Here is a 13,032-nt window from a genome sequence, read left to right as displayed (position 1 = left end):
CAATGCAGTTTTGCGCATTTAGGCCGTGCGCCTGCCTGGCTATTCATGAGAGCTCTAAAGATTTGGCCAAAAAATCTTATAGGAGCGGCCCCACTCCACTCTCATATAGGTGAATTTATCAAGTGTATACTGCTATAGATACATCTCCCTAAAGAGATATAAATTCATTAAGAGTATTAAACTCAGCCTCACGATTGCTAGCAGTTAAAGCACTCATCTCAGAAGGGACTTGTGTTTGAAGTGCTTTTACAGTCAATATTGACTTGTTATTACCCATATGAACCTACTTCATGGGATCACCAGTCACACAGGTTGGGTTACTGTCTCTATTGACAACCGTTGGCCCAAGTCCCATCTCCCTTGTAGTTTGAAGAATTAATTTTCTTCCTACATGTTTAGTCAGAGGATCGGCCAAATTCAACTCTGACTTCACAAAATCAATGGAAATAATTCCATCTCCAAGCAGCTGCTTTACGACATCATGTCTCAATCTCATGTGTCGACTTTTACAATTATAAGATTTATTTTTTGCAATAGCAATTGCCGCTTGACAATCACAGTGTATAGACACAGGAGGCAACAGTTCCTTAATAGGAGGAATATTGGCTAAGAAATTTCTTAACCAATCTGCCTCAGAACCAGTCAACTCCAGATCTATGAACTCCGATTCCATAGTTGACCGAGCAATGATTGTCTGTCTGGCTGACTTCCATGCTACTGCACCACCACCAAGGGTGAACACATAACCACTAGTGGATTTTGTATCATTTGAATCAGAGATCCAATTAGCATCACTGTAACCCTCTAATACAGTGGAAAATCCACTATACAGGATACCAAAATTCATGGTACCTCTCAAATATTTCATTAGTCTGACTAATGCAAACCAATGCTCACGATTGGGATTGTGAGTATATCTACTCAGTCTACATACAACATAAGCTATATCCGGTCTAGTGAAATTCATCAGATGCATCAGACTCCCAATAATCTGAGCATATTTAGACTGAGCAATTGGGTCACCATTATTTTTCTTTAACTGAGTGTTAGCGTCATAAGGAGTACTAACAGGTGTCACATCATAATTTTCAAACTTCCTAAGAAGTCTCTCTGTATAATGTTCTTGTGTCAACATTATACCATCACCTTTCCTTATGATTTTAACACCCAATATCATTTTGGCTTCACCCATATCTTTCATATCAAAATTAGAAGACAAAAAATATTTAGTACTATTTACAATATCTAGACTAGTACCAAATATAAGCATGTCATCTACATACAAACTGATTATCACATATTGATCATTCATAACTTTAACATATACACATTTATCCACTTCTACAGATGAGAATCCGTTTTTCATCAAGACTTGATCAAATTTCTCATGCCACTGTTTAGGAGCTTGTTTTAGGCCATAAAGAGATTTAATTAGTTTACAAACCTTATTTTCTTGTCCAGATACAATACATCCCTCAGGTTGAAACATATAAATTTCTTCCTCTAAATCACCATTTAAAAAGGCTGTTTTGACATCCATTTGATGAATAACAAACTTATGGATAGAAGCTAAAGCAAATAAAACTCGAATAGACGCAATTCTTGTTACTGGTGCAAATGTATCAAAATAGTCAATATTTTGTTTTTGAGAAAATCTTTTTGCTACTAAACGAGCTTTGTACTTTTCTATAGAACCATCAGAGTTGTATTTTCTTTTAAAAATCCATTTGCAACCAATAGGTTTTGCACCAGGAGGTAAATCTACCAAAATCCAAGTTTTATTTGACAAGATAGAATCAATTTCAGATTTAATTGCTTCTTTCCAAAATTTACAATCAGGGGAAGAAATAGCATCGGAGTATGTTAAAGGATCATTATCAACAAGAAAAGTTTGAAAATCATTTCCATAAAAAAATTCTTTTCTTGGCCTTTTACTCCTTCTTAATTCCTCATTCGGAATTATTTCTCTATTTATTTCAACAGGTGCATGACAAATTTTACTAGACAATGGAAAAATATGTTCAAAGAATTCAGCATTCTTTGTCTCAATAATTGTATTACAATCAAGCACATCACTTTTTAAAACGAGAAATCTATATGCAGCACTATGTTCAGCATATTCAATAAACATACAATCAGAAGTTTTAGAGCCTATTTTTCTTTTCTTAGGTTCAGGCAACAAGACTTTAGCAAGACACCCCCAAACTTTTAAATATTTCAAATTTGGTTTATAATTTTTCCATAACTCATAAGGTGTTTTGCCAGTCTTTTTATGTGGGATTCTATTTTGTAAGTGACATGCAGATAATATAGCTTCTCCCCATAAATTATCTGGAGCATGAGAACTTATTAACATAGAGTTCATCATTTCTTTTAACGTTCTATTTTTTCTTTCAGCTACTCCATTAGATTCTGGTGAATAAGGTGGAGTTATTTCATGTATTATGCCTTCCTGTTCACAAAGGTTATCTAAAGTTAAGTATTCTCCACCCCTATCTGATCTAATTCTTTTTATCCTTTTATTAAGTTGATTTTCTACTTCAGACTTATAGGATAAAAAGGCATTATAAGTATCATCTTTATTTCTAAGTAAATAAACTTTGGTATATCTAGAATAGTCATCTATAAAGGTGACATAATACCTTTTCCCACCTCTAGTCATTGTTTGTTTTAAATCACCTAAATCAGTATGAATTAAATCTAATAATTCAGTTTCTCTATGGACAGTTATACAACTTTTCTTTGTTATTTTAGCTTCTGCACATATTTCACATTTGTCCATATTATCATTAATACCAGAAATTAGGCCACATGATTGCATTTTCTTTATATAACCAATATTAACATGCCCTAATCTAGCATGCCATAAAGAAATGGAATCAACAATATAAGCAGAAGAAGATGCATTTTCATTGATCACATTGGAAATATTAAGTACAAAAAGTCCCTGATTACAATAGTCCTTGCCCACAAATACATTATTTTTTGTCATTATAATCTTTCCAGATTCAAATGACACTTTTACTCCAACTTTTCCTAGCAATGCTACGGAAACCAGATTTGCCCGAATGTTTGGCACATGCAGCACATCATTGAGAGCCAAAGTTTTTCCTGAAGTGAGCTTCAAGAATACTTTGCCCTTACCCAGAACATTAGTCGTTCGTGAGTCACCAAGGTAGACCACTTCTTCATCATCCCCTATAGGAGTATAGGAGGAAAATGCTTCTCGATTCGCACATATATGCCGAGTAGTCCCAGAGTCTACCACCCACTCTTTGACATTGGTTGCAATGTTCACTTGAGAGATGACAGCAGCAATTATATCATCTCCTTCGGTTAAGTGCACCTTAGGAGGGTTACCATTTGCTCTGTCACCTTTATTATGTCTGCATTGGACTGCATAATGTCCTGGTTTTCCACAATAAAAGCAATTGCCTTTCTTCTTCTTAAAGTTGGGATTGTTAGGCTTGACATTAAAGTTTTTGGGCTTGTAATTCTGGGATTTATTGGCGTACCTTTTATTATTGCTTTGCACCAGATTGGCTTTGTAAGCCATCTCCTTTGCCTTGGTAGCTCTCAACTCCCTTTTGTTTGAATCCTCAATGAGGATGTGCTTCACGAGCTCATCCATGGTATAATTTTTCTCCTTGTGTTTCAAGCTGTTTTTATAGTCGGCCCATGACTCAGGTAGTTTTTCAATCAGCATGCCTGCAGCGAATTTTTCAGGAAGATTGATGTCTTCATTTTTCAAGTCCTCTAGCAGCATTTGATATTCGGTGATTTGGATTTTCATCTCCTTGTCATCAGTCATTTTCCATTGGTTGTATTTTCCTACGACGAATTTTTGCTTGGTTGCATCTTCGGCAGTAAACTTTGTCACCAAGGCTTCCCAAATTGCCTTGGCTTCTTTGCTGCTACAATAGACGTCAAATAATTCATTAGAGAGTGTTTGAAGGATAGTATGTCGACATACCTTATTGGCATATTGCCATGCTTCTTGAGTCTTGGCATCCGTAGTTGCAGAAGGTTGAGATTCAGTGAGCGCATAAGCTACTCCATGGATGTCAAGTAGAGAGTGCACACGTTCTTGCCATCTTTTAAAATTTTCATTGGCGAAAATTTCAATTTTGGATACATCCGGAAAGGGCTTGGTGAATGGTAGTGCCACTGCAACAGTTGCTGATGAAGGCTGTGGGGTGCTAACATTGTCAGATGCCATAGTTTCTTAGATTGTTGGAAAAGGCGGCCCGAACAATGCTAACACTTGAATACTTGAGTCGTGCTTGAAAACACTGTCCTAAGAAACTATTTCAGAGTATCGAAATGTTTCCCCAGGATTAAACAAGTCTTCCTCTATTTTGTGAGAGGGATGTAGAACCAGCAAAATTTGTTCCAAAACCAGCAGATAAAATAAAAAGAAAAAATAGAGGAGAAGAAAGAGAGAGTTCACGAATAGGAAAGCAAATAGAGGAGAAGGAATAGGGAGTTCACGAAGTGTGGTCTTCGTTGATCAGCGTACAAATGAACCTGACAAATGGTTCTATTTATAGGCTTCACGGTATAGGATACGAAAAGGATAGAATGTGAAAAGCTGATTTTCCGCACGAATGGCATGCAAAACTGTTGCGCAACTTAAATCTGAAGTAGTCATAGGTCTATTCTCTGTTGGCAGTAGTTGGAATGGGTCAAACCATCAGGAAGGCTATTGACCGAAAGATCAAGACGTCTCACAATCTTGAATTTGGTTTTTAGCCCTTTTACCAAAATCTTATCTTTGAAGATTTCTTCCTCAAAATAGGAACAAACATTTCTGATGAAATTTTATCAGATAAGACCGTAACAAACATGAAAAAAATCTTTTGGAATATCTATTTTTACAACAGGAATTTCCCTAGATAGATGCTTGGACTTCGGATTATATTAGATATTATGTAATAAAAGGTCTTGATTATTTTCACTGAATGTATTGACAAATTCCATGGCTGAAATTAACTTGGTAACTAACCTTGGTTTTGAGACATAAAATGAGGGAACTGATGCGATGGTAGTTTCGTGAGCAAAATAGAATGTGAAAACTAAAAGCTTTATAGAAAAGCTTGGTCAATGCTATGGGATTACTAGATACGTAGGATTTCAGGAATACAAAGGAAATGAGTGGTTAATCAAATAGCCTGGATAATTTAAGTCGGAGCTGATGATGTCAAAGAAAACAGGAACTAACAAAAGGGCGGCACACTGTATATAGCTACATGATCTGACATGGGAGTGAGTATTATATATTGGGAGTACATCGCTCAATCCATATTTTCTATACTTTTTTCTTGTAGATGAAGAAAACAGAATCGTGGATGTTAGAAGATAAGAGAAAGATATATAGATAGACGTTTCACATTAGGAGTATAGAGTATGGATTTAGCATTTGTATTAGTCTGAATATAGTATATATTTATTTAGTATTGGTAAGTTTTAAATTTTAGTGATTTTTATAAGTTATGAATATGATGTCTTGTATTTGGGGAAGTAAGGTCTCATAGATATGGCGTGCCACATTACAAATCCAGTCTAAGGACCCAATCCAATCTTCACCTTGTACTCTCTTGATCACCTAGGCAATTAAAAGTTGCAATTCTTGAGGCCTTTCTCCCATGAAGAAATAATCATCCACGACTCATATTTCAATAAAGTTACAGAATTTGAATAACACAAAAATGAAGCTTGAGCTTTGGGTGGTATGTTTATGTCGTTATACAAAGGTTTGCTATGGTTGTCGTGGCAAATTGTGGAGAAGTTATGGCACAGCTGTATGAAGACAAGGGCGAGAAATCCTCCTAGAAATGGTGGATTATCATCTATATATTAGAGAAACGATCCAGTTCATGGCAGCTGCTAAGAGTGGCAAAGGATTTTCTGACTTCATTCAAGTTCGCCCACTCAAGCAATTATCATTTCCATTGGAAGAAACCCTTTCTCGTATATTATGATCTTTTTCTCTTGATACCGGGGGACTGTAAGTAGAGCACGAATATCCTAGACTTGTTAAGAGCACAATAGGAAATTAACGGATCTGCCATTTGAAGCATACAAAGAAGATGGGCATAACCAGTGATGAATCTCGAGTTCTTCAGTGTGAATGTCCAAGAATGCTATGTCAATGAGATGAATGATGTCTAGGACCTTGTATAATATACAAGGATAAATTCCCACTTTATACCCCCAAACTCATATCACTTTTTTACTTTGCATCCTAAAACTTTAATTTTGGACATTTTGCACTTTAAACTCTCAATTTTGGATACTTTATATCCTAAACTTTTAGGTTTATCCTATTCAAATTCAGTCAATAACAACTTTTGCAAAATTAATAGCATAGTGAACCCAACAAATTATTAATAATGTACTGAAAGTAATCAAAAGATGCCAAGGCATCATAACAAAAAAATAAAATAATATATTATTATTAATTTGCACATCTTTTATCTCATTAGTTTTTTTAACAATATTAATAATTAAAGTCGTACAAATCAATGATAATGTGTTAAAGATGATTAAAAAGCTAAGGGATCATAGTTAGAATAAAACGGTACATTCTCAATAATTTTCACTACACTTTATCTCACTAAATTTGTGAATATAATCATGAATTGAACTTAAATTGGACAAATTTAAGAGTTTGGGGTGCAAAGTCAAAATGTGATATAAGTTCTGGGGTGCAAAGTAGAGTGAGTCCTATACACAATCAAACTTGTTACTCATTTGGACACAATTTCTCTCATAACTTACTTTATGTACTTGGGGTCTAGTCGTTCACATAACTCATTTATGAGAGATGTGGACATGTTTTGGAGCATGGTAGAGAACTTTATAAATGACACTGGATGGTTAGCAATATAACAAGTCTAGAAACCTGCCAAACTCCATTGCTCACAAGCAGCAAAACAATTTTGAAGTCTCACCTCCTTACATTTTAGGGATAATTGCATAAATCTCCCCTAAAGTTTTTGACAGCTGCAATCATCTTCCCTAAGATTTCAAATAGAGTGAATTTGTTCTATACCCTAAGAGTTTAAGGCTGTTAGTAAACAAATTTGTAGCCAAAAAAATTAGGACAATAAACAAGTTCAGGATAACTAATTAAACAAGATTAACGATTTTTTCTTGCCTGGTTACTAAACAAGTTCATGATAATTAATTGTAAATGCACTTTTAAAAATTAGGGCAATAAACAAGTTCAGGATAACTAATTGTAAATGTACTTTTAAAATGGCGCCACAAAATGGCACCAATTGATACTCCAATATGGCACCATTTTGCGACTGATATCATTTGAGGGGACAATCCAAGTAGTATGCTATTTGCAAACAAGATAAGCAGAAGCAAGAAAAATGCATGGGAAGAAACCTCCAGGCAAGATAAAAGAATAAGTTCTGGTGGTTTTGGTTGAACTCACTTCATCTTAACCATTCATGAGACAAAAGGAGAAAAAAAACAAAAATCAAGGCAAAATCTAAGAATTTTTTGCTAAAAATTTGTAGCATTCAGAAGACAATAGGTAAACAATTCCTTGTCATCTCAACTTAATACACAAACTTGTGGTGTTAGTTGTTGTATGATGAAACTATTGTGTCGATCACGAGAGAACATAACTATGTATGAAATATAGTAACTTGTGTGAGATCGATATACTATAAAACATGACAATATGAAAGTCTCTTATACTGGTCATGGGTGAATTTTCTTGCCCGATCAATAGTCTCTTATATTGAATATAAAGGATTGGTATCTAGGTGCTAATGATGAATGATAAGTGTGGCTCCTTTTAGCTCCTGGGTCGAAACTACACATGATGCTCCATTTATCATGTGTTTTATCATTAGTGTTATTTTGTAAAACTATTGAGATTAAGAGGCAGGTAATATGTATTAGAGTTCAAAACTAGTCTATTTTGTTGAATCTTATGTTCCAAAGTTCATGAATGAATTTGTTGCTCTTTTGCTACTGTTGGATTATGTCGTCTAATGTGTTGGTTGTGAAATTCTATAGATTAAAATGCATTGGTGCAAAGCAACTTCTTCAAGTTGTTGCTGCTACACTTGTTTTCTTTGCACTTATATTCCTTGAGTTTCACTAATTGTTTCCAACTTTTAATGTTTTTCATTCTTTTACTAATACAACTTCACAAGAGGCAAAAAAGGTACAAATGGAAGAAAATTATTATCTCACTTCTCAAAAGACTTTCTTAATTGCACTTTCTTTGACATGGGCTAAATTTGCTATCAAAACCTTAAGTTCATGGGAGATTGATGTTATTTTCGAAACCTCAAGAGAGGTGAGTGCAACTGTTAGAAACTTCAGGGAAGGGTTCTATAGTTATCCCCATATTTTATACACAATACGTATATGGAACTTTTTGCTCTCTAATCCATAAATTTAATTTGTTGAATCCATTTCTTATTCTAAGGTACTTTAGATAGTGTAACTAATAAAATCTCAAACAAAGCATCATTTCTTTTGGCAAAAATTGTACAAGATTAATTTCTCTGTAAATTCTCCTATTGCATAGATGCTTGAAGGATAATAATCATAAATGAACAAAAGGTATATTAGGATAAACATTATGTTTAATTTTGTCATCATGTATGTTTGGATTGTTGTACAATTTTGTCATGCTTCAACATATGTTATAATTCTTATCTACCTTGTATATAAGAAAAAAGCCAATTTATTGTAGCAACTCATCTTTTTGACACATGTATTGTCTATATTTTTGACAAGTGGTAGTTTTCATTTTAGTTAAATTTTTGCTCCACTATTTTCTTTGGTTAGTCAAAAATCATAAACATCACTCCTCCTAATTCTTCTCTTCTTTCTCTTTCTGCCTCTACCTTCAACTCTCGTCTCTCTCTTTTTTGTTGATCTTTCTTTTTTTCCCTTCAAAATTTTTCTTTATAATTAATTATACTAGAATTATTTTCTTACTATTTTTTTAGGTGATCATTGTTAACTACGGAGAAGTATCGCAACAATTAACTGATTTATACTGTCACTTCTTCCTCTATCAATTTTAACTCTTTAATCCAATATTTTGCTTTTCCCTTTCCTTTGTTCATTCATCCTAATTTTTCTCCGCATTTCCTCCTTCCACTCAGTCGATGCATCTTTTCCTTTTTCCTCTAGAATTAACTAAATGTATTTTTTTGCTTGTACGAGAATGGATGTTTCTTTTCTTCCTTTGTTCAAAAATCATGATTCAAAATCATCTCTATTTTTTTAAGAGAAATATAGGCAATAAATCTTTTACTGCCACTACTCCTACTATTTGGTATGTTCTATTTTTTTTATTCCTATTTTTTTTCCCATTTCACGCTACCAAATATGGATTTAAGTTTTTTTCCATTAACCATATTTTATTTTGCCTTTATCATTTTTCTTTTTTTTTTTTGCCCCTTTATCCTGTTACCATGGTGTATTTTTTTTATTTTAGTTTGATCTCCTTGATATTCATTAACCTTCCATTATTTTAGTTCTGCAAGTTGATTCTCCTTTTGTGAGGTTTGTTTTAAATCTAAATGCAAAATTTGTATTTGCAATTATGATGGTATAGTTCCTTTTCAATGTATAATTGAATATTGCACTTTTTTAGTAATTCTTTGGTACTGAATTTTTGTACCCTTTTTATGTATTGAAAAACCTTCTGTTTGAATTTCTTGCAAGTTTTGTTGTGAATTTGTAAGATGGAAGTTTTTACATGATGGTGTCTTGTTTGAGAAAAAAATAGTGGTGAAATTTTATGTATTTATAATTATAATAGCATGATATTTGAGCTTTATGAAGCATATATCATTTATGTTAACATTAAATTGGTTTTGCATTTCTCAATTCTCATGTATTTGATTTTTAAATTCTTTGTTGTTGTTTGTCTATATAATACAGCAAGATATTGTCTACACAATACAGCAAGATGAATCTCTACTGCATCACGATAAGCAAGTTGGAACAAACTTTTGGAACATTCCACTAAAAACAAACTTTATTTTTTAGACTCAGTTTTTGGTAATTATAATTGCTCTTTATTTGAAAGCAAATTATAATGTGATGAATTTTAACTAGAATTTTATAGGTGGGCCTAGGTTGTGCATGCACAGCCTTATTTTTTCTAGTTCTATATATAGAGGAGAAGGCAACTTATTCGAGTTGCCTGAAATTTGTTTCTTTTGCGATATCCAAAAGCCAAAGATCCTTCATTTTAAGCTATTCATCTCTTTATTCATGACTTTAACCAACTCGTCTTCTTCACAAACTGCTCCGAATGAATAATAACGAACTGCTACTTCTTCTCCACTTTATCATCAATCTCAACCTCCACTAATTTCTAACATCAAAAATTTTGTTTTTATTGAACTTACATATCTCAATTACTTGACATGAAAGAAAGTTTTCTCTATATTTTTTGAGAAATGTTGTTTACACTCTTATTTTTATTAATCACACTCCTACTATCATTTGAATCATATAGTTTTTATATATTAAACTATATAATAAAACAAATGATGAGAGTGTAAATAACAAAAAATGAAATGTAAATAATATTTCCTTTTTTTAGTCAAAATATTTTACAAATTGTTGAAATCAAGTTTCATGTCCACGTTCATCTCATCCTCAGTATGCTTTATGGGTCCAATACCATATCACATATTGGATCAATGCAACTTTGTGAGTATCTATACTTGACACTTTATTCAACTATGAATATGAAACAAACAAAGACGCTTAATATACTTTAATTTTTCCTAGATCATTTATCTTCTTTCACGATCCATCTCGAAAACAAGTTTCAAAACTTCAAGAAAAGGTCTCTTTGGATGGAAGATTATCGTTAACAACTTCACTCTCTGGCTTGTTCTCTTGTAAAAAGTGTTGCAAGTTGCAGCAAAATTAGAGAGATAAGAGAGAGAGAGAGAAACTAAAGCCTGAGGATGAAGAAAGGAAGATATTATTCACAAAAATGATTAACAACCCCCCAATCTGGCTACTCTACATTCTTTATACAACACAAATCTAGCTTCCTTGTTAGTTATTTGCTGACTCAGCATAATGGCCTAACTAACAAGAAAGATTCCATTTAACTACCTGAAAGAATTATATTCACATTTGCCAAAGAATAACTCCTAGTCTCTAGGATTGAAGGTTAAATTTCGAAAATTGAGCTCTAATGACAGTAGCATCTTCCCAAGTAGCATATTCATGGCCCAAATTCTCCCATTGTATCAACAATTGTTCTATAGTTGTCCTCCCCTTCGTTTGGTTCTCTTGTCCAGTACAGTTTGTGGAGCCATCCTTATCTCCCCTTGGTTAGTTACTTGTGGCAGAAAGTTTGATACTGGAGCTCCTTTAGCAGAAGGCTTTAATTGTGATACATGAAACACTGGGTGAATTGTTGAACCTGGTGGCAATTCTAACTTGTAAGCTACAGGCCCCATCTTCTGCAACACGTTATATGGTCCATAATACTTAGCAGACAACTTAAGGTTCTTTCTAAGAGCCACAGTAGTCTGCCTATATGGCTGTAGCTTAAGGTAGACTAAGTCCCCAACATCAAAATTCCTGTCAATCCTCTATTTATCAGCATTTTGCTTCATCCTGTTCTATGCCATTAACAGATTCTCCCTAAGCAACTGGTTCCAATTCACTCTTTCTATCATCCAGTCATCTACAGCAGCTACCATAGAAGACCCTAGAGTCAAGTTGAGTTGTGTAGGAGCATAACCATAGAGGGCTTGAAAGGGAAACATTTTTAATGCAGTGTGGAAATTTGTATTGTACCACCATTCTGTAGCAGCCAATAACCTCTTCCATCTGTGTGGTTGTTCAAAACACATACATCTCAAATAGGTTTTCACACACTTATTGACTTTTTCTGTCTGACCATCTGATTGGAGGTGGTAGGCAGTAGAGAGATTTAGCTGAGTCCCTTGTTTTAGAAATAACTCCTGCCAAAATATGCTATAAATGCTTTGTCTTTGTCTGACACAATGCTCAGTGGAAGGCCACGCAATCTGAAAATCTGTTCAAAAAAACTTGCGCCATCTTTTAGCAATGTAGTGATCTGTTAGAGAGATGAAATTGGCATATTTTGAAAATATATCAATCACCACAAATAGCACATTGCACCCCTCAGATTTAGGAAGTCCTTCAATGAAGTCCATAGATATGTGCTACTATGCTTGATCAGATACATGCAATGGCTGTAACAATTCAGGTGTCCTACAATCTCATTCATGCTCATTTTATACAGCTCACAACTCTGCACAAAGTTCTCCACCTCTTTCTTCAAGCCAGACTAGAAAAAATAGGTCTTAATTCTCTAATAAGTCCCCAGATTACCTGAATGCCCCCTAATTGCTGATGCATGCATACAGGCAATAATATGTTGTTTGAGTTGTGTCACCACCCCCACATAGACTCTCCCTTTGTGTCTGATAATTCCATTACTATATGAGTATTCTATTATTTCTTGCCCATTTATAACTAATGCAGTAACCAGCTCCTTAGCTTTTGGATTACCCTCATAACTCTCAATTATATTAATTAACCAAGCTGGTTTAGCAATGGATATGGCACTAATTTCTTGTGTCTTCCCCTATTATGGAAAAGGCATCTGCAACTAGGTTCTCTTTCTCTTGTTTGAACTGCATTTCATAGTCAAATCCCATCAATTTAGACAACCACTTTTGTTGCAGAGGAGTCAAAATTTTCTACTCCAACAAGTATTTCAGGCTGTGATGAGCGATCTTAATAATGAAGTGAGATCCTAGCAGGTAATGTCTCCATTTGTGACAGCAACAATCAATGCTAACAATTCTTTTTCATAAACAAACAATGTTTGATTCCTTATCCCCAATGCTTGGCTCATATAAGCTATGGATTGCCCTTGTTGCATAAGGACAGCTCCAATGGTTATGTTACTAGCATCTGTCTCCAAAATGAAAGGTTTTGAGAAATCTGGCAATGCAAGCACTAGTGTGTGGCTTATGG

The 13,032-nt window shown here is 34.1% G+C and overlaps 1 protein-coding gene across 1 annotated transcript; it reads right to left on the bottom strand.

The window, feature by feature from the left end:
• Nucleotides 1–283: 283 nt before the first annotated feature.
• LOC140009793 (uncharacterized) lies at nucleotides 284–4,219 on the bottom strand. The gene is made up of 2 exons (XM_072056115.1): nucleotides 2,797–4,219; nucleotides 284–1,194 (listed from the first exon to the last, which is right to left on the bottom strand). Exons 1-2 carry the CDS (start codon nucleotides 4,217–4,219, stop codon nucleotides 284–286), a joined length of 2,334 nt encoding a protein of 777 aa, XP_071912216.1.
• Nucleotides 4,220–13,032: the final 8,813 nt, after the last annotated feature.

Source organism: Coffea arabica, chromosome 6e, assembly GCF_036785885.1.
Source record: "Coffea arabica cultivar ET-39 chromosome 6e, Coffea Arabica ET-39 HiFi, whole genome shotgun sequence".
Classification (NCBI taxonomy): Eukaryota; Viridiplantae; Streptophyta; class Magnoliopsida; order Gentianales; family Rubiaceae; genus Coffea; species Coffea arabica.
The sequence above is the reverse complement of the archived record's forward strand: the minus strand, read 5'-3'. Positions and strand labels throughout refer to the sequence as shown.

What these genes read in the sequence shown, in the direction of transcription:
- LOC140009793 (XM_072056115.1), bottom strand. Translation starts at nt 4,219, where the DNA reads ATGGCATCTGACAATGTTAGCACCCCACAGCCTTCATCAGCAACTGTT. An exon ending in ATCATGTGGCCTAATTTCTG is followed by an intron (nt 1,195 to 2,796) that starts GTATTAATGATA and finishes TTGATATGAAAG; the next exon opens with ATATGGGTGAAGCCAAAATG.